Source organism: Leptodactylus fuscus, chromosome 4 (assembly GCF_031893055.1).
Source record: "Leptodactylus fuscus isolate aLepFus1 chromosome 4, aLepFus1.hap2, whole genome shotgun sequence".
NCBI lineage: Eukaryota > Metazoa > Chordata > Amphibia > Anura > Leptodactylidae > Leptodactylus > Leptodactylus fuscus.
Window position 1 is genome coordinate 198,470,471 of NC_134268.1, and position 24,851 is coordinate 198,495,321.

At 42.2% G+C, this 24,851-nt stretch overlaps 1 protein-coding gene across 12 annotated transcripts in view; it reads left to right on the forward strand.

Moving 5' to 3' along the window:
• PARD3 (par-3 family cell polarity regulator) overlaps window positions 1–16,537 on the forward strand; it is a 441,643-nt gene extending 425,106 nt beyond the window's left edge. For 11 of the 12 annotated variants that reach the window (XM_075271584.1, XM_075271589.1, XM_075271591.1 and 8 more), the window contains 2 exons: window positions 7,675–7,802; window positions 15,535–16,537. In XM_075271584.1, the coding sequence (XP_075127685.1) occupies window positions 7,675–7,802; window positions 15,535–15,925 (519 nt within the window). In that variant the 3' untranslated portion in view covers window positions 15,926–16,537. The remainder of the gene's footprint in view (window positions 1–7,674; window positions 7,803–15,534) is intronic. The other variant, XM_075271594.1, reaches the window with a different exon arrangement.
• Window positions 16,538–24,851: the final 8,314 nt, after the last annotated feature.

Sequence of the window (24,851 nt, forward strand, 5' to 3'; positions counted from 1 at the left end):
ACATCCTAAAAGATTTGTACCATAAACATTTCCGACCACAAATCTATATTTATTTATCATGGAGTAAATAGAGACTGACCATTAACATCTAAGTAGTAGATGAATATGGGTCACTTGCTTTCTTCTGGTGTTAGGAGTAGTTTTCATTCTCCTTGTGGAGACCACCAGTTGACATAGACCATCTTATAGGACAGAAAATAACTCCCAGGAATAATGAAGTACAGATTAGCTCTCCTCTACAAGGACGAAAGTTGTCTATCTGGTGCCACCAATTGAAGCCACTGTCAGTCGATATTCAGCCCTTTAACATGACCAAGGGCCACCTCCGAAAGGAAAAGAGTCAAATGTAGGTAGCTCTTTATATGATTCTTGCCCCAGTCAGTCGTGTACTAGGCAACATAAGTCTTTGGGATACTGTTTTTCCATCTGGAGACTGCTAGATGATGTAGAGTCTTGCTATGCTCCCTATAAGAAGAGATATGCACATTATCAGTCTTCCAGGAGGACAATAACATTTGTTAGTGTTTTCGGGACTAAGAACCTCCAAAGCATCTGTCTACAGATGGCTCTTTCTTTTTTTTGGAGAAGACTGGTGTGTCAAATATCCCTAGTCATGTTGTATGGCCTACTAAAGGGTCGGACATTGTCTTGCCTATTAGCTACCTCCAATGAGTGGTATAAGAGAGACAAGTTTCTTCTTCTGGATGGAGAAGGTTACTTTCTTCTGAAAATGAGTTTCGCAGTGATGGCACAAGAGCTTGTTCTCGAATATTGACTGACTTATGGCCCCATAAATAGTTATAGCTATACTGCAGATCTTGTGTACAAGTCACCATAACATTGTATTATGCATTATATATTCGGAACGTCTTCTCTACCCTGACTGACGGATGTTCATAGAAAATGTCAATCCCTATATCCGTGCTGTTCTATGGTGTCATCAGAGTAATGTAGTCTATAAAAGTCATCTCATCCACAAAGTGAATGTATTGTAAGTTTGCAGAGTTAAAGAGCCAATAAAACTTGCCTGTTATTATTGATCACCTTACATTAGATTATTCCTTGACCTTTATCTTCGCTTTCTTCTCTTAGATACTACAGATACATCTAATGTAGGCAGAGAAGCAAGGATGGACTTGATACTAAAAATTATAAATACGGGGGGGGGGGGGGGGGGGGCGCTGAACATATAGTCTGGTATTAAAAACCAGAGTCAGTTTAATGTCTGACACGATAAGGTTTATTATATCTCCTGGTGCCTGGTAATATCTTTGTAAACAGAGCGTCACATCAGTGGAGCCGGTATTAGAATGTCCTCGGCTTACAATAGCTTCTTAATCAAACGTGTCTTTTAATTTCTCGGTATGTCCATCCTTACCGTTGCCCAAATTTGGTTAAGGACTTCAATTTCTCATGAAACAGATAAAATACCCTATTAGGACATGCTAGCTAAACCTTGACAGGCTCACATCACGGCCACTGGGTAGCAATATGTATAGATATCTCATGATAAAATACCACAAAATCATGTTGTTTTGAATAGCAGGTCATCTCATGGCTCGTGTCTTAGGAGAAGTTGAGGCAACAGGAAAGATCATGAAGGAGCCATCTATAATAGTTTGCCATGACAGACCTGCCATGTTGTCCAAAAACTAAAACTAGACCATAATGTTATTACTTGTGTTCTCCTGACTCCTGATAACCTCCACAACTTGAGTGCCTCTGCTTTGGTTTTCCATACTGGTCATTGTTGGGTTTCCTGCATCGGTGATGTGCAGTCTACCCACTTGACTTAGTAATCTTCTACCATATATTTCAGCCAATGATTTGCTGCATGAGGTGGGTAGACATAACATGACCAATGCAGAAAAATCAGTCCACCGGCACAGTGGTGCTAGGGCAGTGAGGAATTTATAAGGTGAACTATGGTTTTTTGTTTCCAATCCTGGAAAACCACTTTAAGACCATTGCTACATTAGAGTATAATCCAAAGCTATATGTTTAAAGCCAATGCCCTGGTTCATCCTGTGTGGAGGGCAGAAGGGGAGGCCAGAACTCTTGTTCCTCTGCAGCTCCAGCTCCCCTCTGCCCTCCCCACTACTCAGGCTGCAGGCCCTTTGAGTAGAGTTGAGTTGGTCACTTGACCAAGAGTTGGAGCAACTACAAGGGAGACATAGGAAGAAGAGTTCTGGCCTCCCCCTCTGCCCTCCACACAGGTAATAAACCACCCATTACTCAACAAAAATCCAACTTTTTCAATGACGGGGATGTATTTGGCTCACTAATAGTTAAAGCCTTTGTATAAGTGGCAGCGCAGCTCTCGACTCATATACTTGTTGAGCAGATGTCTGTTTTCCAGTACCGTGTTGGAGAATGCGAGCAATATCATTTACATACTTAACATTCAGACTTCAAATAATACTTTTGCAGAGCAGATGGCCGTCCTTCTGAAGGGGAACTTTAAAACTGATATTATCTTTGTTATTTTTAACCGCTTTGCTGCCAGATGAATAAAACCACCAAACAAACATAATGGTAATGAAATAGTTTGCATACGAAGGTAAGCTGCAGCTCAGATGTGATAGTAAGAACAGGTGGTAGCATTCCTCTCGATAGATTTATACCCTGGCGTTTGCTTCGGAGAGTGATTCATCTCCACCATGTGCAATAGAAAGCCCTGCTGCTGGGGAACAGCTTTATGATGATCTAACCAAAGCAAACTGTATAACTTTCCCTATGGTTACACCTGAAGAGAGGATTTCTATAGAGGGTTGTCACCCGTGCACTCGTACGAGATATGTATGTGCTACATGATGGGCGAAGAACCACCGATGGCTACATGTATGTGCCCCTGCACGTAGAATTACCATGACCCCCAGGATATCAGTGAAGGGATAGCTCAAGGATATACAAAATATATTGCCACTTCCTAAAGCTGGGTTCACATCTCCTTGGAGACTTTGTCGCGGAGTCCGGCGAAAATCGGTGGAGAGAAACGTTCTGCATGGAGAACTGCTTTGTTTCAAAATGATGGACACCCGGCAGACCCCATTATAGTCTATGGGCTCTGTGTGTAACCCCTGCATAAGCAGTCCGCATCACCATCTTTCAGGTGAGCCAGCCAATGTAAGACTATGCAGCACTGTAGATAAAGGGTTTTACAAGATTTTTAGGATATGATTGGAGGGTTCTACATGATGATAAAGAACAACACCCTTGTACATGGGCTGAATTTGGCCTTTCAACCCACCTCCTTTAAAATAGCCTAAGCTCTAATACCAGATAAAGCCAATGGACAAGAGAGGCGCTGTTCTGTTTGTAGAAGAAAGCAGTCTTAGTTGACTAGTCGATTGGATGACTGCATCACAGCCATCTAAAATTTTACATGAATGACCGGCCTTTATATATGATTCCAAAGATTTAGATTCAGGGCTCTACCTAATTTGAAGGCTCTACATGAAGCATCTACAGTATATATTTTAAAGTATATATTTGCAAGGTTATCGTTGGTTCCACTAGATGCAGGAATTTACATTGTCCAAGGCTCTAGATGCAGGGCTATGTATGACTCAGTAGCTCTAGATGCAGATTTGTACCGAATTCTAAGGATCTAGATGTAGGATTGTGCAGGATTCCAAGACTATACAGGGTTCTACATGATTCCAAGGATCTAGATGCTTGGTTATATGTCATTTCATGGATCTAGGTGGAAAATTCTTTGTGATTCCATGGGTGAAATGCAGGGTTATATGCGATACCAAGAATGTAAGTGAAGGTTTCAACAGGTTTCAACATCCTGAGCATGTAAGAGATACGATGGACCAGGAAGCTTTTTAGGGCACCATTAAGATTACAGGGTTTCTTGTCCTGAGCTTTAGCTGGCCAGCGGTGCAATGATCCCACAGTATGGTGGACAACTCATATTAACCATAGATTCTAGAAATCTCCATTAATTCCTGCATCAGGTACGGACTAGTGATCTCACGTTTATCAGGATATAGAGGATGCACGTGGTTTAGTCATTTTTTACTTGCAATGGAATTGAAACCTTTTTTGAGACATTTTTATTATTTCCATTGCCATTTATAAAATGAGTTTGAACAATTTCCGGAGAGTTCAGTAACTTTAAAAAAAAAAAAAAAAGAATATTGTTCCCGGATTGAAATGGCTTTGTTGCATTTTGGGGGGCAGGCGTTCTTTGACATTCTCACTTTGTGGCAGCAGTTACCCGGGCAGTCATTCATTGCTCGGCTTCCTACAGTACATTAGCCGAGAGTCATAATGCCCTTCAGAGAATTGCTTTCAATTTCAGCTTGTGTACTGCACAGGGGGTGCACAAAAGTCTTGCATTCTGTCTGAATTAATACATCTGCTACCAATAGCGGCTTGCTTTTAATAAAAAAAAAAAAAATGTTGCATGTTCCCCTTAGCAACCTTAAAATGTAAGATGGAAACATATTCAAGGACATCTCCTGAGCTATTGAATTACAGGGTTGTAATTTTGATGCACAATGGCTGGAATTCAATTCCATGTACTGAATATATCATATAATTATATATTTCCAATTAGTCCCGGTGCTGCTTTGTAAATGCTCTGCTGACATTGTGCGCTTGCTAAGATTTATATAGCCTGTGTTTATGAAGAAACTTTCAATGGCAGTAACCAAGTAAGCAAAGCCTGGTGTTTTAGAGAAGTATTAGGTATTAAAGGACAAATTGCTGCTTTTTTCACCTTGTGCATGAAATTTGCGCCATTTGTCACTCGATTTTGATGGCCCAAGGTGTCATGTCTGAGTTAAAGGGGTTCTGTGACCCGAGTCATGCAGATAGATAGGTTATGGTCACCTAAATCCAGCCATGTTTTCTCCCTGTGCATAATTGCCTCTATTGGAGCTATGACGATGCCCTTGTTGCTCCAAAGAGCACATATCCATATCGACAAAAACTGTGATATCTCGGAGGCACTGATGGGGGAAAACACTGGATCAGGTGACCCTAACCTATCTATCTGCGAGGCTGGGTTCTGGTGACACTCCCTTTAAAGAGGACCCTTCACGTCCTCTGGCACCCGCAGTTTTATATATCGCTGGAAAGATGACAGTGCGCGCCCGGGTGTAGGAGATATCAGTACTGTTAGTTTCGGCACCAATATCCCTTCACTGTCAAAAGGACAGGCCTACATACTCCGTGTCTTCACTGGGCGGTAAGGAACGCCGCCTCTGACAGTACAATGCTATGCGGGTGCTGTTCCTTACTTCCCAGCAATGACGCTGAACATTAAGGCCCGCCCTACTGACAGTGAAGGCATGTCCGTGTCAGAACTGACGGCACCGATATATCTCCTGCACCCGGGCGCACGTTGTGGAAGCGGACAGTCCGCTGAATTCAGTGCACTATAAGCTTTCTAGTGGTATATAATACCGTGGGTGCCAGAGGAGGTGAAAGGTCCGCTTCAAGTGACAGAAATTTGGAAGAGCCTTGGCAAGTGTTATAACTACTAGTTGTAAGGTCTTCTCCCTTCCCTCACAACTTTTTGAGCATTGCCTCCAACTATGGTTGGACTAGCCCACCTGAGCACCAAAGGCGGCATCCAGTGGACGCAGTACGTGAAACATTAATGGACCTCAATGGTCCAGAAGAAGACAACCCAAATTGGAGTTGCCTTTTCAGTCAACTATGTGCCATAAAGATTGAGTTGATTCACAGAGCAGGTAGATCGGGATTTGTTGTGATCCAAGGAACCCATGTCTGGCACTCAATTTTACCCCTGGAACCAAGCAAGCCAAGTACTCTTAAAGAGGACTTTTCATGTTACCTGCCACATAGAGTTGACAAAATTCAGCCCCTTGTCCAGTTTGGCTGCTATGTGCCCCGGTACCAGAGATGGGTTTGTTTCGGCACCCATATATTTACAGCACAAGAGCTGAGGACACCGATCTCTGGTATCAGGGCACAGTGGAGTGAAGTCACCCAGCTTTGTAATGGTATATGACATGGCACATGTTAGAGGACATGAAAGGACCTCTCTAAGCTAGCTATATATGCACCAGATTTTTTCAGCTTTGTACGATGAACAGATATCTTCCCATCTACGTCCACCGTTCTTCTTGCCACCACATATAATTTCCCGAGCCATCTTCTTTCCATTACTGATAATGACTTCAGATAGGCGTCCTGTAGGATAAGCTTACTAGTCAGGCATGGGAACAATTTTATGGCTTTCTTCTTTCCCTAGTAGTTTTCAGTTCTACAATCACAACCAGATGAGACCTGCGCAGTTAAGAGCCATCGTAATGGGTTGACAGCTTCCATATTGTAATTACACCTAGCCCTGTTATGTGCTGTTTGCACAGGTGCCTGGATATCCTGCGCATAGGGCCTACGTTACGATGGTTGTTTAACGCAACGCTTTCATTTTTCCACTTGAATATACCGTGAAGCAATTATAGGAAAGCAAAAGACCAAATCGAGAGATAATGTCATGTGCAATACTACAGGGATTTATTGTGCTAAACACTACAACAATGTCTATATCCTCCATCTGTAACACTGCTACACTGGAAGAAACAATCATCAACCTCTGTGTGTCATGTACTGTATTAAGGTGCCGTGATATGGAGTATTGTGATATTGTGGTCACCTGTCTACATTCTGTCCCATCAGCCCTATGCAAAGTACAAGAGTCCACCAGTGTCAATACAACCTTGGACACCTGAATATATTCATGATACTAGTAGTACTTAAAGGGGTTGTCCACAAATTGCAATACTTACTAATAATTGTGATGCTGAGGGACCATCATCTATACAGTAACCATGTTTAGGCAGTGCGATGGATCCCTAAACAACCCCTTTAAGGACTGTAATAAGGTTCTCATAAAACCAATTGAATATAATATCACAACTTGCTACCAAAAGGCCTTGAAAAACTGCAGATCCCCTCCCCATACCAGGTGGTTATACATAGACATTAATAAGTTGTTAGCATATCACTTTGTGACGACATATCATAAAATCATGTTGTTTGTAGAAATTTGTGATTATGATATCGGGACGTATCCAGTCTAGAGGACGGGTAACGGAGGGCTCATCTATGTACTGCTTTTATTGTTTTGAGGTTTGTTTGAGTTTTTTTCTGTTTTTCTGTTTTTTTGTTTTTTTTTTAATACTAATATACCATGCTTCCCTTATATTTGTGATGTCTGGTGGAGGAAATTGTCCAGTATGCTTTACCGGTTATATTAAGTATGACAGGTTGACATGCGTAAATGCTTTCTGTTGTGATGGTTTGGTTCAGATAAGGGACACTAGTCAACGACTTTCATCCTGTTATATTTTTGCGCGCCTGCTCCAACAAACATGTCCGAGGTCTTCAGAAAGTCTCATATGACTCTGATTACATGAAGCATCCTGGAACGTCTGAACTTCTGTATTGTTTACAATCCACCCTACTTTCCTGAGCCAACCTAAACAAGAGCACGGCGCACGCCTTGCCAGAGCAGCCATCACGTTCTTGTCAAACTGTTTGACATCTCTTGTCAAACATAATGTGTAAATGTCCTCCACCGAGCAAACATCCCTCCATGTAACCGCATGAGCTACTTACTAACACAACTTGCCCACGTCCTTGTGTTTTACTCGAAAATCACTTTTCACACTCCTTGTTTTTCCCCAGCCAAACAACACAACATATAATCAGAGCGGACGGCATTCAGTGTCTGTGGAAGTGCAGATGCAAAGGCAAAGACAGGAGGAGCGGGAGAGCTTCCAGCAAGCCCAACGCCAGTACAGTTCATTACCCAGGTAACATGGCTCCATTACCTCCATCATTCATGGTAGAACAATGGATTGTATTCAGCCGGTGAACCAGTCCCGATAAATCTATGGGAACCTCCACCTTCCCTCCCACACTCTATGGACTTGAATGCAGAGTTGGATCCGTAAAAACATAAAGTCAAAGACTACTCGGCCTCAGTAACTATCTCACAATTTCTTTGACAACCATAAGAAATGTATTGCACTTAAATATTCATGTTTTACCCATGGCTGGGATGTCAGGGCCTAGTTTGGGATGGTTTGGTGGGCCATTGGCCCTTGATGTTAGTGGGTTAACAGCAGTGACTTTTATGTTTATTAGCCAAACCCCCTGATGAAGGGAATCCTGACTAGGACTTGGCTTGCATGTACAATACTGTGCAAAGGTTTTAGGCAGATGGGGCAAAGAATGCTTTCAGAAATAGAATATATGAAAAATGATGCGAAAGAAAAGATCTACACCCTATCAATATTTGGTGTGACCTTTGCTCTTTGGAGGAGGAGACCTGGAAGTGATGATACGGCCCCCGCGGAGCCCTGATCTCATCATCATCCAATCTGTCTGGGATGACATGAAGAGAGAGAAGGATTGGAGCAAGCCTACATCCACAGAAGATCTGTGCTTAGTTCTCGACCTCCCTGCCAAGTTCCTTCCAAATCTGTCTGCAAGTGTAACCAGAACTGATGGAAGACAAAGGGCAAAGGTCACTCCAAATATTGATGGGATTTCATTTCGCTTTTGCTCGTTCAGTCATTTCATTTTGTTCATTGATAAAAATAAGCTACCTTAAAAGCATCCTTACTTACCTAATACATGCCTATGTGCCTAATACTTTTGCACAAAGGTGTTGTAACCAGCATCAATCTATCGAAGTGCTAGCATTATAACACCCCCCCCCCCTGCCCATAGTGCATATTCATGACAAGACAGAATCTGAATCTCCTTTGCATCGGACTGTGTGACCCTAAGTCACATTCAGAGCTTTGCAAGTCGGTGATCCGAGGATTTCTTTTATTAAACTTAAAGCTTTACTTCTCAAAGCCAAACGTGCAAAGGTCACAAAGACGACTATTTGACGAGAGACTCTGATCTGTCGCTGGAAACTGCATGCGTCTGCATAGAAAGAGGGATTCAGCCAGGTTTCATTAAAAGAAAATAAGTATCTTCCTTGCTAAAAGAAGCCAGAGAAAGTTTATTTTTAAAAAATCGTAATATTTCTGGAGCTTACATTTCCCGTTTAAAGCAGCATTACATTGCGATTCGTCACTGCCAGCAAGCCTTTGATCCGAAAAGTTGTACAATTACGATAAAGTTTTCCTAGCAGCCACTCAGAGGACAAGAAAGAAGGTAACATAAATCTGGGCATTGTGCTGACCCATTATATGCTGGAGGTGGCGGCGGCTTCCTGAAGGAGATCCAGGAACAGCTGTTCCTTAAGGTTTAAGGCAAGCAGAAAGAACATGACTTCTGCAAGGAATGCACTCTGTCACACATTACGCATATTACTGCAGAATTAGCTGGAATACATTATTCTGCTTTTCCATCTCCATGTAGATTAAGGCTTTCTGCATTAGAAGCAGTTATAGGAAAACCTCATTGCAGAGGGAACTGGATTACAGGGCGCTGTGATAACGGGAAGACATTGTTAGGCTAGGTACACACTAGAGCTGGACCACTAAAACAGCGTCTGAAGACTTACCCGGTATGTGCCCACGGGGCCATTCATTTTGGCACCGATATCTCCCCACTGTCAGGAGGGCGGGCCTTACAGCTCAGCGTCATCAACAGTACTCTTCCATAGACTTCCCACGACGGACCCAAATAACAGAGATGTAACGCTGGTGTAAACATTGTGAGAAGTGACACGAATGCCATAATTTTAAGTGGTCACGTCTCCTGGCAGGTCAGTTTTAGGAAATATTTGTATTACCCGTCAAATAACAATTCTGAAGAATCTTTTTTTCATTTCCACATTGTAGAAAAAAATCAATGGAAAAGCTGTGTTTTCAGAAATCACAGACCTTTAGTAAAAGAGGACCTTACGTGAACGCCTCCAACTCTTTACATTGTACAATAGGCCCCGCTCCACTAAGTCTGTCACGGTTGGATTTTTAATTTTTTTTAATGTAGATTGTGCGCCCCATATAGGGATATAGAGATCACAATGTACATTTGTTTTTGTTTTTTTCCCCTATCAGTTTGTCTTTGTAGAATGGGGGGAAATCCACGCAAACACGGGGAGAACATACAAACTCCTTGCAGATGTTGTTCCTGGAGGGATTCGAACTCAGGACTCCAACACTACAAGACTACAGTGCTAACCACTGAGCCACCGTGTTGCCCCAGTTGGATTTTTTTCTCTAGTACCCACTATTCCTGAACAGTCAGTGGTGTTACTTTCAGCAATATTCTAATTAGACCTTCTACTTTTAGGTGGGTGGCTCCAGACTATCTGGTAAAACCCTAGGACCTGACTGTAGAGAGCCTAATTAGTATGTTGGAGCTGAAATTAACAGCACTGTTTGCTCAGGAATGGTGGGGACTAGAGAAACAAATTCTAGAATCACTGGAGAGGGGACTATTGAAGAATTGAAAGAGTAGGAGTTGATTGAGGAGGTGAAAGGTCCTTTTTGAGATACATCTTCAGTGTTTGGTGGGGACCTGACCCTGGTTGATCAGCAGAGTTCTACTTAGCCTTCATTATTTACATAGGGACAGTGGCATAGGTATGGGTGGTTTTGTAGCATACTGCATCTCAGTCCCATTCACTTGAATAGGGTTTAGTACCAGACCCTGCCATACTTGATCTGCTGACCGTAGAGCTTCCTAAGCATAGCTCACCAATGTTTACAGAGGACCTGTCACCTCCTTTATTCTACTTGGCTAAATGTACACTTTACTAGTTGCTGTATGCTATGAGCCTAGAGTATAGCATTATTCATACACTGCCTGCTCCCCCCCACCTCTGATTGACTGCCTTCTCCCTATGCACAGTAATAGTTTTTGTCCATACATTGCCACCCTAGCCTAACGATAGGTCCTGGTAAACCCCACATGAAGTCTATAAGTGGTTAAGCTACTTCCCCACCAGACACTGCAATTCATTCTGTTCCACATTTGTTCTATATTACATATTAGGCAATATTTGTGGGTTTGCGTCTTGCTTTCCAGGCAAACTTGGCATCAGACACAGAACATTTATTTCCCAATAATTCCATTAATGCGATGTGATTAATGACCCCGGCACTGGCAGATCTCGCCATGTCCGTTTTTCTCCTTTTTTTTTTATATATACATTGCTATTTATGCCAACGAAACGTATAAGTTGTATATGAAGCATTTCTAGCGGCCGGGAGGAGAGAACACTAAATCTGTAAATGTGAAGGCAGACGGGCACTAGATTATGCCGCTCATTACAGCCCGGTCCGGCCGCGAAGCTGTTTTCTTATTTCACGTACAGTAATGAAAATATATTGATATTATACTTGGATGAGATGAGCGGCTGATCCGATTCCAATTAGCAATATGATGATCGAAGGGCTCTGGCTTTAATGAAAATTCAGTAATGCTTTGTGATCCCAAATTAAATTAAAGGATATCAATGGGAATGCAATGAGAGCTAGAACTTTGCTTCTTCACTATTAAAATCATTTTAACCACTTTGCCGTGGCTGGAACATGCCGGGCATTGGGCCTTGCTGGGTGTTAAACCGCACGCAATGATGTTTTATATGTATATGTGGCTTAAGCAGAAATAAATGGAATATTAAGGCTGAATTTTTATGATACGGCAACATTTAATGGGAATACTTTGTGGGTTACGTATAGCCCTGCAACTCCCTAGGTTCATGAATATTGGGTAATATATAAATCCTGACAAAGGAAGCCACGGAGATTGGTAAAGCTTCAAATCTACATCCCATTACAGTATATTGGCAGTATCTCTCTCCCATCAGAAATCTTAGGCCTCATCCACACGAACGTAAAACACAGCCATGTGACAATGATTGCAGTTAGTGATGAGCGAGTAGTATTCGATCAAATACTTCGCCGGCATAGGAATGCGTGTAATCGGCTGCATCGAATATTCCAAGCGTTTAACCCCTTGGTGTTCTGCCGCTTACACGCATTCCTATGCCGGCGAGGTATTCCATCGAATACTACTCGCTCATCTCTAATTGCAATGAGGCGGTTCACATGTCCGTTTTTTTTCAAGTCCCGTTGTAATGGACTGTCAAAAAGTGGATGTCCTATTATCAGTTTTTACGGATCCATCAGTAGACTGAAGTCTGTGAGGGATTCATGAAAATGGCTGATCCTTGGAATCAAGGATTTATAGACTTGGGCCTTATTCTCACGTTAGAGTTTGGCATCAGTGTTTGTAAGCCAAAACCAGGAGCGGGGCGAAAACACAGGAGCAAATCTTTGCAGTTTATGTAGTCTTCTCTACTGGTTGTTGGTTACAGACATCAAGGGGAAAAAAAACTGACGTGTGAATCGGGTTTTAGTGACGGCGGTGGAGTAAGGTTGGTCAGTGACATCTTCTTTGCAGAATAGACTTCCAGCATAGTATCTGTACAACTGGATTTTGCATTATATCTGCCATGTAGCTCTCTTGGAGGAATGCTGCCAGGACCCTAGTGGGAAAGAACGGTTGTGAAGGATCACACAGGTTTCTGTCAACTCTACCCATTGACCATAGACTCTAATATGCAGATATTTTCCAGTGTAATGCATGTCCATGGAGTGTGGCGCCTCCTCACTATTCCTGCAGGTCAAAGTGGTCTGTAAGATTGTATTCACACATGGCAGATTCGTTTTAGAAATGTATCCAGTCCATCTGAATGAAGCCTGAAGAAGATCATGCACATGCCGCAGAAACAAGCCCATTAAGATAAGCAGAACTCAATTCTCAGTAGCAAAAATTTCTGCAACTCATCAGCTGTGTGTGAATGCACTCTAGAATCCTCTATCGCCAGCCTCACGTGTATGGAATACTGTCATATAATTGTTATATTCTATCCACATGCCTGGTAATAAGTAATAGTTAGATATGGTATGGCAGCCACCTTCTAATCTTACACCTGCAATTATTTTATTAGGTGTCCTTGCCCTGTTTGGAAGTTTGCTCTTGGATTTCTGGGCAGGTAGTCATCTGTGTGTAGGCAGTATCTTCCCATCCTTCCCATGATCTTAACCCTCATAAGATAGCTTGGTGACCATTTCTGTTGGCAAACATTACATTGCCCGTGGTGGTTCTGTTAGGCTATGTTCTCATCAGCACTCGGCTTCCATTGTTCTGCTGTATTGTTGGATGTTTAGGATGATGGACACCAATGAAGCCCAGAAGATCTCATCGGGGCTGGTTTATCATGGTTTGTGCACCGGAAAACTGGTGCACAAGTCATGAAAGACGCAAACTTTTTGTGCACAAGGGGGATGTGGCTGAGTGTGCAATTGGGGTTTGGCCATTGGCTTTTTCAAATTTACCATCGTTTATGACCCCAGAGGATGCACCTTATGATAAATCAGGTGCAAAATCTGCCAGGACATATCAAGACTGCCATGCATGGAACACGTTGGCCTGGATAAATCAGCCCCATTGGCTAGAATTGGATCCATTGGGCTTCTGGCGTCCGTAATTTTTTTTCTGCATGCAGGACTTTTTAGTCCATTCTTCTCAATGGAATCTGTGACCGAGGTTTGTAATAAATAGGCACAGATGTGAACTTAGCCTAGCCAATGTAAAAAAAAACAAGGACACTATGAAACAACCGACTTTATTATTAGACAATGTCCTATGAAAAGGAAAATTGAAGGAATTTTTTTTCTACATTGCCACATCTTCATTGTATTTTTATTTACTTTTTTTAAATAAAAAAAACTTCCTTTAGAAAATCTAGTCACCCAGGCTTGTGGATTGTATGACCAGGAGTCACTCTCGGGCACCTGGTTCAGCCAGGCGTGCGATTTCAGAATAACTTTGACAACATACAGCAGCCCGGTGTTCTCTTTTAACTACCAGTGAGAGCCGCGGTTGTTTCATAGACTGACCTTCATAGAACGGAAAGGTTTTTGGCGTACGCTGTGCTTTGCATACCTTGAGGCAGTCACTTCAATGACCTCGTGTCTACGGGAGTTCTCAAGCAGCTCCGCTTCCTACACTACTGAAACTTAATGTAGCTTGGCACAGTATAGAGAGGCAGCCCAGACACGACTGTCAGGAATACCACTTGTGAGGGAAATGCCAGCAACAAGGGAGTGCGTCTGGCTTCTGGAAGTGGACAAATGTAAAGTAATCCATCAGAAATGATGAAGGACAGGAAACAAGAGGCAAGCAGCGCATTAGTTGTCAGTGATGCCTCTTTGAAGTATGTCACCTTGACAGCGAAGATGCTCGATCACTTTTGTCAAAGCCACTCCGAAATTCTACTCAATATTAAAAGGAACCTGTAACTAGGACAGACCCGCATAGATTAATGCATGTACCCTGTAAAGTTCTTATACATATTACACAGTCCAGTCACATTAATGTGGCCACCTGTTAAAATCCAGAATAACCCCCTTTGGCAGAGCGAACCGCTGCGAGACGTGCAGGAAGAGAGGGGATGTTGTGATGATGATCACTGGGATATTGAGCCATGCCGACTCCAGTGCCGTGGCCAGCTGCGCTAGGTTACGCGGTTGAGCATCCATGGCACGAACAACCCGATCGAAGTGGTCCCACAGATTCTCGATTGGGTTCCAATCCAGGGAATTTGCTGGCCAAGGGAGTACGGTAAACTCATCCTGGTTCTCCTCGAACCACGCACGTACACTGCGAGCTTTATGACACGTCGCATTGTCCTGCTGGTAGATGCCATCATCCTGAGGAAAAACAATTTGCATGTAGGGTGAACATGGTCTGCAAGGATAGATGCATACTTGTGTTGGTCCATCGTGCCTTCCACAATGATGAGTGCACCCAGATGGCTGATGACACGTGCCTTCTGCGATTGGTTATTTAACGTTGTCATCAAAAGTAGGCGGTGGTCACATTAATATGACTGGACTGTATATATGCTCCTAGGTATGCTACGTACTTACCAGGCCACTGAATCAGGAGGAACTCAAAAGGTGGAATTCTCCATCTTTTATATTTCTACAACCATTCTTCTATCTGCTAGTTTATTTCATTGAGCCTAGATGTCCTACAGATACATAGTTACATAGTAGATGAGGTTGGATAAAGACATTAGTCCATCAAGTCCAACCTATAACATGTGTCCTTCCTTAGCTTTAGCTTTCTTCTACGTTTAAGATATCCCAAGATGACCAGCTTGGGGGGAAAAAAAAAAAAAAAAAATCTTTTGTATGTTATTTTTTAAAGCTAGTCATCTCTTCCAGTCAACTTAAGATATGTCCAACCAAGAGGAAATATCAGAGGGGCACATTGGTACGGTGACCTCTTTGATGGGATTATTTTGGTCCTAAGCTTCACTATAATGAACAGATTTCTTGAGTTCTCCTTATATTGTCCTTGTGTTGTATAGGTTGTATGTTGTGTTTGTATTCTTTGTGCTACGTGTTGTGTTGTCCCTGTTTTGTGTCACTCACCTGTCGAGCTTCTGTCCTGTATATGTTGTGCTTGTGTTCTTCCCCATAGTCTTGTGTTGGGTTTATGTATACCGACATCTTGGTGAATTCAGCACATTAATCAAAGTTTTTTGTATTTGCCCAGGCAAAGTAGAAAGAATCCTAGTTCAGTGTCTCAAGATTCATGGGAACAAGCGTATGCTCCTGGAGAAGGTTTCCAGAGTGCCAAGGAGAATCCCAGGTATTCCAGTTATCAGGGATCACGGAACGGTTACATGGGCGGACATGGCTTCAATGCCAGGGTTATGATGGAAGCTCAAGAACTTCTCAGGCAGGAGCAGAGACGTAAGGAGCAGCAGCTCAAAAAGAAAGTGCCCTCAGATGCATCAAATAACTATGACTCTTACAAGAAGGTCTCTGATCCTAACTACGCCCAAGCTAAAGGTCCTTTCCGCCAGGACGTACCACCATCTCCGTCTCAGGTAGCGCGGCTCAATAGATTACCACCAGAACAGGGAAGACCATTCTACTCCTGAGGGACAATGAACACTAAGTAAAAAAAAAAAAGGCAATAACAGATATTTTCATGAAAGACTTTGTATTATTTTTTAATCGGACGGTACTACGGTGCATATCCTGTTTGTTTCAGTGCCTTTTGCATTTTGGGCAACGTATCGGTGGACCTCTTCTCTGCCCTCGTTCTCTTGGACGGAAGCGATAAGTACACAGAAGGATATTTCACGATAAGACAATCACGTGTGACATTACGTTGACCCCTCCCCCAAGAATCATATCGTTCAGTTAAATTTCATGAAATGTCAGGAGTCTGCCATGCTGCGCTCGCTTCTTTTATTTTGCTATGCATTTTTTTTTTACCGACATAATATATTGCGGGAGCGGAATGAATCGCTTTGTACTCGATGTTTTCTTTTACTTTTTTTATACTTTATTTTGGATGGTTTACTAAAGTATTATTTCCGTGTTATCAGACAACCCCTCATTGGTCATGTACTCATCGACGAGGCTTACGTTGCTTTTTGTTCTTGTTTTTAATCATGGATAAACCCAATACTGTTCTGTTTTTGATTTATTTAATGTATGTGGTATTTTCACTGTCTTTTAACGCCTTTCATCTCAGAGACATTTGTGGGGGGAAAAAATGACCGTCTTGTCCGTAATAAGAATTGTTCCTTTCCACTGAAGACGCAATCCCAATTCCAAGACCGTTACTCCCGATTCGCAATCGGATTATAAGAAGGTCCATTTATCATAAGGTAGAGCTGGTTCGATGGGCACTTTGTAGCCACAAATTTTTTGTTTTTTGCTTTTAAAAAGTATACATCCTGGTCATCCATTTAGATCCGATCACAGATGTCAAAGTAACTCTTCCAAGTTTTGTTCGTTTTTCTAATTCAAGATCTTACCTGGAACTTTTCGATGTGGAGTCTATTAGGTGTTCTCCTGGCACGATTTCGGTGGGACTTGTGCGTTCTTCCCATCTTTAATAAAATTATTCTTTCTTGCTGGAGGAAATTTCATACATATGATGAAGTGGATTATGGCCATACTCCATGTAGGTCCCCAAGTAGTCATCTTTGAGGGTCAAGGTGACTTCAATAGCTGTCGGATGAATATTCATTCATCCAACAACGGTTCCTTCCAGCTTTCTTGACGTGAAAGGAATGATCTTGTTGAAATTCAACATTCTTTCCCCAATGAGACCAAGTCAGAATACTCCCATGAATATTAGATGGTCACCCTACCAAAGTTTAGCAGCCAACATTAGCCTAATACCTTAAGCAAGACTAGAAAGTCCTCAAGATACCTACATGGTTAAAGCAAGATATGAATTTGGGATCAATGTCAACCATAACAAAATAGTTTTTACCAGTTATCTACTTATTTTCTACCCTGTCTTTAAGACTAGAAAATGGCCGCCCCTTGCTGTAGGTATCTACCAGGTGTAGGTATCTACTAGATGATATTTACAGCCCAAACAGATCAAAGGAAAGGTTTAAATAAGAACAAAGGGGGAAAAAAAGAAGAAAAATCCTGTTAATAGTGTGATGTTGCACCAAGGGTATGTAGATAATGCTGTCCTGTGCTTCCATATGCCCGAAATAATGTGTTGACAATGTGCGAATGAAAGGAAAATGGAGAAAACTGTTACACAGTGTTATGAAGCTTGCCAGAAAAACAGAATGAAGCTTGGAAGTCTTGCTGAATATACTTAGAATAATACTTAGAAAAGCACAGATGTTTGTTTCTTAGAAATACTAAAGAATTAAACAATGAATTCCCTCGATATAGGGAGTTACTGCTCATGTACCCGATACCCGGCCCCGTACAGTCATCCTGGAACTGCCAAAGCTCCAACTTATAGTTTCTCCTCCAAAAACACTGGGAAATTTTTGAGACCTTTATAAAAGGGAACCTTTCACCAACTTGAGCTCTTTTCATCCTTCAGCAGGTCCTTCTCCACTGGTTCTGGTGCCATTCAGTCAGTGCCTGAAATGCTAACTAGAGTCTCTGTTGTCCAGTGGGTAGTGTTAGGCAGAAGCAAACAAGATGGTGTGATCCTGAGCTATGACACTGTCCACTTCTGATTAGATTAGTCACGCCCCCTTGCCTGACACCACCCACTTGACATTTGAGGTAACAAAACTAACTGCACCGATTGTTCAGGAAGGGTGAAGGCTACAGAGAAAAAATTCCAACTGTGCTGGAATCAGTAGATCAGAGCCTATTAAAAAGTGGAAGATCTTATTAAAATCTTAAGTATTCTTTAATAGGAGTCCCATTATGTGGTAGAGGGGAATGTCTCTGTGAAAGCCCCATGTCCCAAAATATGATTGGTCAAGAACAGCGTCCATGATAGCTCATTGTTTGTGGATGGTAAGCTGGCACTTATCATCAGGCTTCACATGAAAGATATGAGAGCTAAGTCTATGTTCACACTACCATTATCACAGTCATCATCGGATTAGAGCAATGGACATAAATGGTAGTGAAGTAACGAACACAGACAGAGACCCTCCATCTACGTCTGTTCCCATTGACTGTAATGTACACACCATGATGGGCGTTTCACTTCCGTAAAATACATAACAGAAGAAAGCTGATGTTTTTTTACATGGGGGTGAGTGCAGATGGACACCCAGTTTAGGTGGCTCCATTTCCATGTCTTTTATGTCCGTTGCCCTCATCCTGTGATGAATGAGAGCAACAAACATTACATTACTGTAGTGTGAACATAGCCTAAAATATATTTTGTGATTAACCAGCTTCTTCCCTATTTGTGGAAGACATTGTGGGATCTTAGAGTACACATATGGCTCAACGGCCATTGCCATACACATTAGACAAATGGCAGCCAAACCCACCAATTATTATAGGAAGGATCAACAATCTCACTTATATAGGGAGCCTTGCAACTCTCCCTTGACATCTCCACCTAGACATAAGGCTGTTCCCTTTCCACACTGGATTCACATATATCCTTAGAAGAATATAACATGCATGTTTACAAGGGAGACAGGAGGAGAAACCATTGGCCTTAAGGAGATGTCGGTCACCATCTTTTCTTAGCGAATGGCCTGACTGTTATTAAGAGTTACCCGCAATCCGCACCAATCGCAATAGTGGAGTCCCATTCTGGTCAAGCGTGCATGTTACTGCTCCATTCATCTCTGTAGGACTATTGGAGATGGCCAGGCCCTATACTCGGCTATCTCAGGCACTCCTATAGAAGTGAATGGAGTGGCCTATGCACAACCAGCCTCCGTGTTTATTTGGGGGTACAAGAGACCCCCATTCTTGTGATCGGTTTTTATGAAATAACAAACACCCTTTTAACCAGATCTTTGTATTTTTCCTTCCCCATCTCGTAGGTATCTCTGTGCCCTTTCCATCACCTTCTTACGATAGACCCTCCCTATGGCTATGTACTTTCCGATATCGCCCCCATTTCTGCCTAATAGACCTCCCCATTCTAAGTGATTTCTTATCATTTTAAGGAATTACAAATATTGATTTCTTTTCTTCTTATAATAACATCCATTCCTCATCTTGCCATGGTTCTATTGTCCGTCGTCTCCATACTGATTGTACATTACGTCCTGTGCCATAGAGGGGAAAGGCTTTATGTGGTTCGGTAGCTCTGCCAATGCTTCACTTGGAGATATTTAGCCTGCGGCCATTCTACATTGGATGCACAAACTGTGAGATGTGAACAGAGTTCAGGTCACGATATCGCCACAAATTATCCTTCCAGACACACTGTGACTATTTCATGTGCTAGGAATCCAATGGTACAGGCTGGATGGATCTAATATCATTGTGGATACCAGTGAATGTGTATAAAGACGGGTATATATGATCAAGAAGAGACAACGCTCTATCATTACTAAGACCTCTGTGGCCCCCAAGTGCCCAGGAGACCTCGCTGTGACCAGACATCGGCACTAGATATCAGTCGGAATCTGATTATGTCTATGGACGATTTCTCTGCACTCGTTTTTATAAGATCCCCCCGTCATATTATTTCTTATGTTGTATCCCATTTTTTTTCTGATTTCTACGGGAACTTTCTAAGGGAATCAAGTCTGTCAATCTGCTCGACAAGCAATCTGTTACATAAAATGTCCTCTTATGTAAACCACTTGAGAAAGTGCCTATAAATCCTCTTCAGAACATGGAAACCAAGCGGAATATTACATGTTGGGAAAGATTGGGTGGGGGAGGGGATAAAGGAAAAAAAAATATGAAAAAATAAAAATCCTACATAATAATAAAATAGACCTAATAACATTTGGTTACTGACACTTTCATTGTCACACGAGCTTGTTTTAATAAAAAAAAAATAAAATAAAGGAAAAAAAAATTAAATCTGAAGCACATGTAACTGTATCAAAGAGGTTTTTGTTATTGTACTACAGTGTTTAATGATGACTAATGTAAGCACAGTGATACGGGATGACTACCGCTCTTATTTTTTACTGGGTTAAAGGAAAAGAGCGAAATTCGCCTTATACTTGTATATAAATCATTAGAATAAAATTCATTTCTTGTCCTAGTTTGGATTTCTCTTTACGTCATTTTTTTCTATCACTGTGTTGGTTTATGATCGGGTTATATCTAAAGGGAATCTGTCAATATGATGGGCGAACAGTAAAATGTTCGAGGTTCGATATTCGTTTCGAGTAGCCCCTCAATATTCGACTACTCGAATCGAATATCGAACCCTATTAGAGTCTATGAGGGGAAAATGCTCATTTCAGGGGTAGGCAACATTCGATCAAATTATACTTACCAAGTCCACGAGTGAGGGTCGGGCTGGATCCTCCAAGAAGTCTTCTCCGTGCAGCATTCCCGCTGTGTCTTCCGGCTTTGAATTCACTCTGCCAGGCATCAGGCCTGGGCAGAGCCGACTGTGCATGCCAGCACTACAAGTGTGAATGCGCAGTCGGCTCTGCCCAGGCCCAATGCCTGGCAGAGTGAATTCAGAGCCGGAAGATGCCGCGGGGAAGCTGCACGGAGAAGACTTCTAAAGGTAGGAGAAGAACCAGCGTTGATTGGCCGACTGTATAGCATTTGGCCAATCAATGCTGGTTCTGCATCGAACTTTTCAATTCGAATAGCGAGTGGTACTCGATCGAGTACGAGTATTTCGAATACCGTAGTATTCGATCGAATACCTACTCAATCGAATACTACTCGCTCATCTCTAGTCACTATGCAAGTGGGCATCTGTAGGCGGCACATTATAGAGCAGGAGGAGCTGAGCATATGCAGTATAGTTTGGGCTTTCCCAGATCACAGCCAGACTGGTATAAGGGCTTCCACCCGTTAATTTCAGTGATTGATCCCCCATCTCAATACCCAGACCCTCCAACAATTATACTTATGATATGGCAAAAGTTTTATGAAATAGCATTTAAAGGGGTGTTCCAACTTATTTTTACACCCTGGAGACCCTAAAATAGTCACTATATACTTGCCTCTTAATTTGGCCGGTGATCAAGTGGATGAGGTCTGTTCGGGTCCCAAAGGTTCCTGACCTTTGGCCTATACCTGATACAACCAGTCAGTGGCAGCTCTGTTACAATGGACCATCCCAACTCAGTCACTGATCGGCTGTATTGGTCACCTGAGGGCAGAATGTCAACAATGACTGAGAAACCAAACGGAGACTTTCTGCTGGACAAATGGAGGGGTAAGAATATAGTGATGGTCATTTTAAGCCTCTCCAGGGTATCAAAAACAAGTTGAAAACCCCTTTTCATATTCCTTACCCCTTGTTTGTAATCACTCCCTACTGAAACTTCACCTCTAGGGGCACTATTACATCAATATGATAGATATAGAGTGGAAAGGAACAGCTATGGGAGCAATTACATATTTGGTGAAGAATGTAATTCCTACAATGGTCATCTTTGTTTGTATGTTATTACACTCTTTAGTTTTTTATCCTGATGAAGGGTGTCACCAGATACATTGCATTATAAATCTCTAGGCTCCCTAAGGGTCTTTTATGGATTTTGCAAAGTGAGAAATAAAATACAGACCCTTTTCCCTGGGTCACTGTTCTATTTCTTGTTTACATTGGACACTAAGTAGGAGAGAGGTCCGGCCCCCTAGGAACAAGCACCCACCCACGCGTTTCTAAACATGTGCTGCCTAATACCTGTTCATCTTGTAATTCTGAAATTGAGCCTGTTGAATGCTGCCAATAATGTGAGCTTGCATTCAGTGTAAGTGGTGGGACTGAATGACAGAGTGATAGTGCTCAGGTAGGGAACCTATAACCCACCTGTCCTCATGGCACATCATTTACATAAAGACTAAAAGACAGAATTTGTAGCATTGTGACCATTGAATTATAAAGCAAAGATATGGTTGTGCGTATGCTTAATTCACCTACAAGGCACCGTGTCTGCTTCATTTACCATGTGCGAGTTGAACACCCCCTCCACATTTAAAGGGGTTTCCCTTACACAAAACCTTATTTAATTTTATAGAAAAATGAAAATTCAAAATTTTTGTAAATATAAATAATTAAAGGTTTTGCAATTTTAAAGTTTTTCTCTAACCCTCTTCCTGGTGTTGTCTTGATCGGTTGCAAATGGATAGGACCAGGAATGCAGGAACCTTCTATGATCTGGGACTTGTCAGAAACCCAGCCATGATGTCCTGTCCTGATAACCTGTCCACAATAAGGACATCATGGCTGGGTATCTGACAAGTCCCAGATCATAGAAAGTTCCTGAATTCCTGGTCCTATCCATTGGCAACCGATCAAGACAAAAGATGTCACCACTAAGATTTTTGGAGAAAATTACAAATCTGCAATATTTGTAATCTGGCCATAATAATATGAAAACCCCTTTATCCTGCCTAAATCTAAATGGGTCCAAAATTCTGAGCAGAAATCTTTTTTAATAACTCTTGCTATGGGCCAGAGCTCTATTTTCTTATACCGAACTCCAATAACTATACATGGAATTCACAAGCTCCTCGGCTCCCACTAGTGGTGGCTGCTGGTAGTCCAAATTTTATAATTTAACTCCGTGGACATTCGGAGCTCCGTATCAAAGCTGTGACTGCCATAAGGATATGTTAAAGAATTATTGAGCACAGAATCCTGGACCTAAAATGACTTTGATAAAAGGAGCAGATTCACTTTAAAGTGTAAATGTAAGAACATAAGCATAGAACATGAAGATAACATGGCGCCCGCGCTCCTCATTACATATCCGTCATGGCAAAACATTACCAAATGCATATATTCTTCCCGATAGCGAGAAGACGGTACTAAACCTGTCACCTAATATCCTCCAGACACAATGGCGATTATTCAGAGAGAGGCTTTGTCTCACCTTACTGCACACAAAATAAGTGGCTGGATGTGGAGGAGTCTACCGCCGGCGCTGAAACGTTCCAGGGAAAAGAGGTTCAGGCTTCAAGGCAGCGAAAGAGCAGCTTGGGAAGAAGAGATAAAATGGATTTTCACAGGTATATAGCCGCATTTGGAATGTGTCAATGGAGGAGAGAGCCCGAGAACAAAAGCAGAAATGAATAGCCTTGGAGGGGAGCTGAACGCGCTTCAGTCGGGTGGATTCCATTTTTTTTTTTTTTTTTTTTCAGACGTTTTCACCACACTGATCATTGTAAAGTGCTCTTTGTGGTTATTCTGCATTAGTATCCATTGACTATAGTGTGAAGGAAGTGGCTCCGAGCTGCAAGGAAACCACAGCCCTGACATTACAAGGGGAAAACCACTTTCACATTAAAATGATCAAATATTCGACGTATCCTCTTGTAGTTTATTCAGGAGCGGCCACACTCAGATGTAGCAGAGGGGAGGTTGTCTTTTAACACAGTGATTGCAATTTTTTTCTTTAAGTGAGTGTCCAGTCAGGTGGTTAACACTGTTATACAAATCAGTAGTTACATGGGGGAGATCACCTGCTATTTATTTTCTTGAGATCTTGCCCCTTGGCTGCGTTTCTTCTGCTTTATCAGTGCAGAGTAGTGATCTGTGGACTACATTCTATCTACAGTGTATACAGGGAGACTCTGGTAGTCTGAGACACACCTCCTAACTCCTCATTGGTCCAGGCTGCTGCTCTCTCCTTCCCTCTAGCTCTGATTGGCTGCTGTGTATAAGTCTATCACAGGCTCAGCAGGAAGTCTGTGGACTGTATAGAGAGCGGATCTTCATAGAAGGATTATACAGCACAGATTACTAATGTATATTCCCATCTACTTACAACAACCCTACATAGTAGGCCGCACTTGTCCTATTAGTGTAGGTGTTACTGGAAGTGCGGACAAGATGGGGAGATAAACACTGGAAGTGACATTTCCTCCGGCCTCCAGGACAATGGCCTCTATGTCTTATCTTAAAGTGTGGGAAATATCAAGGGAAACCTAAAAAAGGAAATTCGGAGTATGTGTAGGGCGATTGTGGGGGTGGTAAATAAATGTTTAGATACCTTACAATGTGTGAACATGTTGATGTAGTAGAGGAAATCCTGCTCTGACTACGTGGCGGTGTGTATGCGGCCACCCAAAAGTGTCATTTATTAGCTTCATATTCACACTGCAGGGAGCTTGGCTGCTATATATAGATCTAGGGGCGGTTACCTATATATCGGATCATCAGGAGGGTTAGTGTACTCATTTTACAAAATTTGTGGATAGTCCCGATTAGATAGAGGGTCTCCTATTTTCCAAAAACAAAGCCATTCTTGTCCATAGAAGGTGGATATCACTGAGGCTGTCCTGTAACACCAGGGAGATTTTTTTTTAGATCTGGTACATCCCCTTTAATGGGGGTGTCTAGGACTAGAAATAGCGCCTCTTCTGTTTATGGTCTATGTGTGGTAATGCAGTTCAACTTTATTCACTTGTACGAGATGCAATAACAGACAAAGTAGTTTTGGATAACCCCTTTAGGCT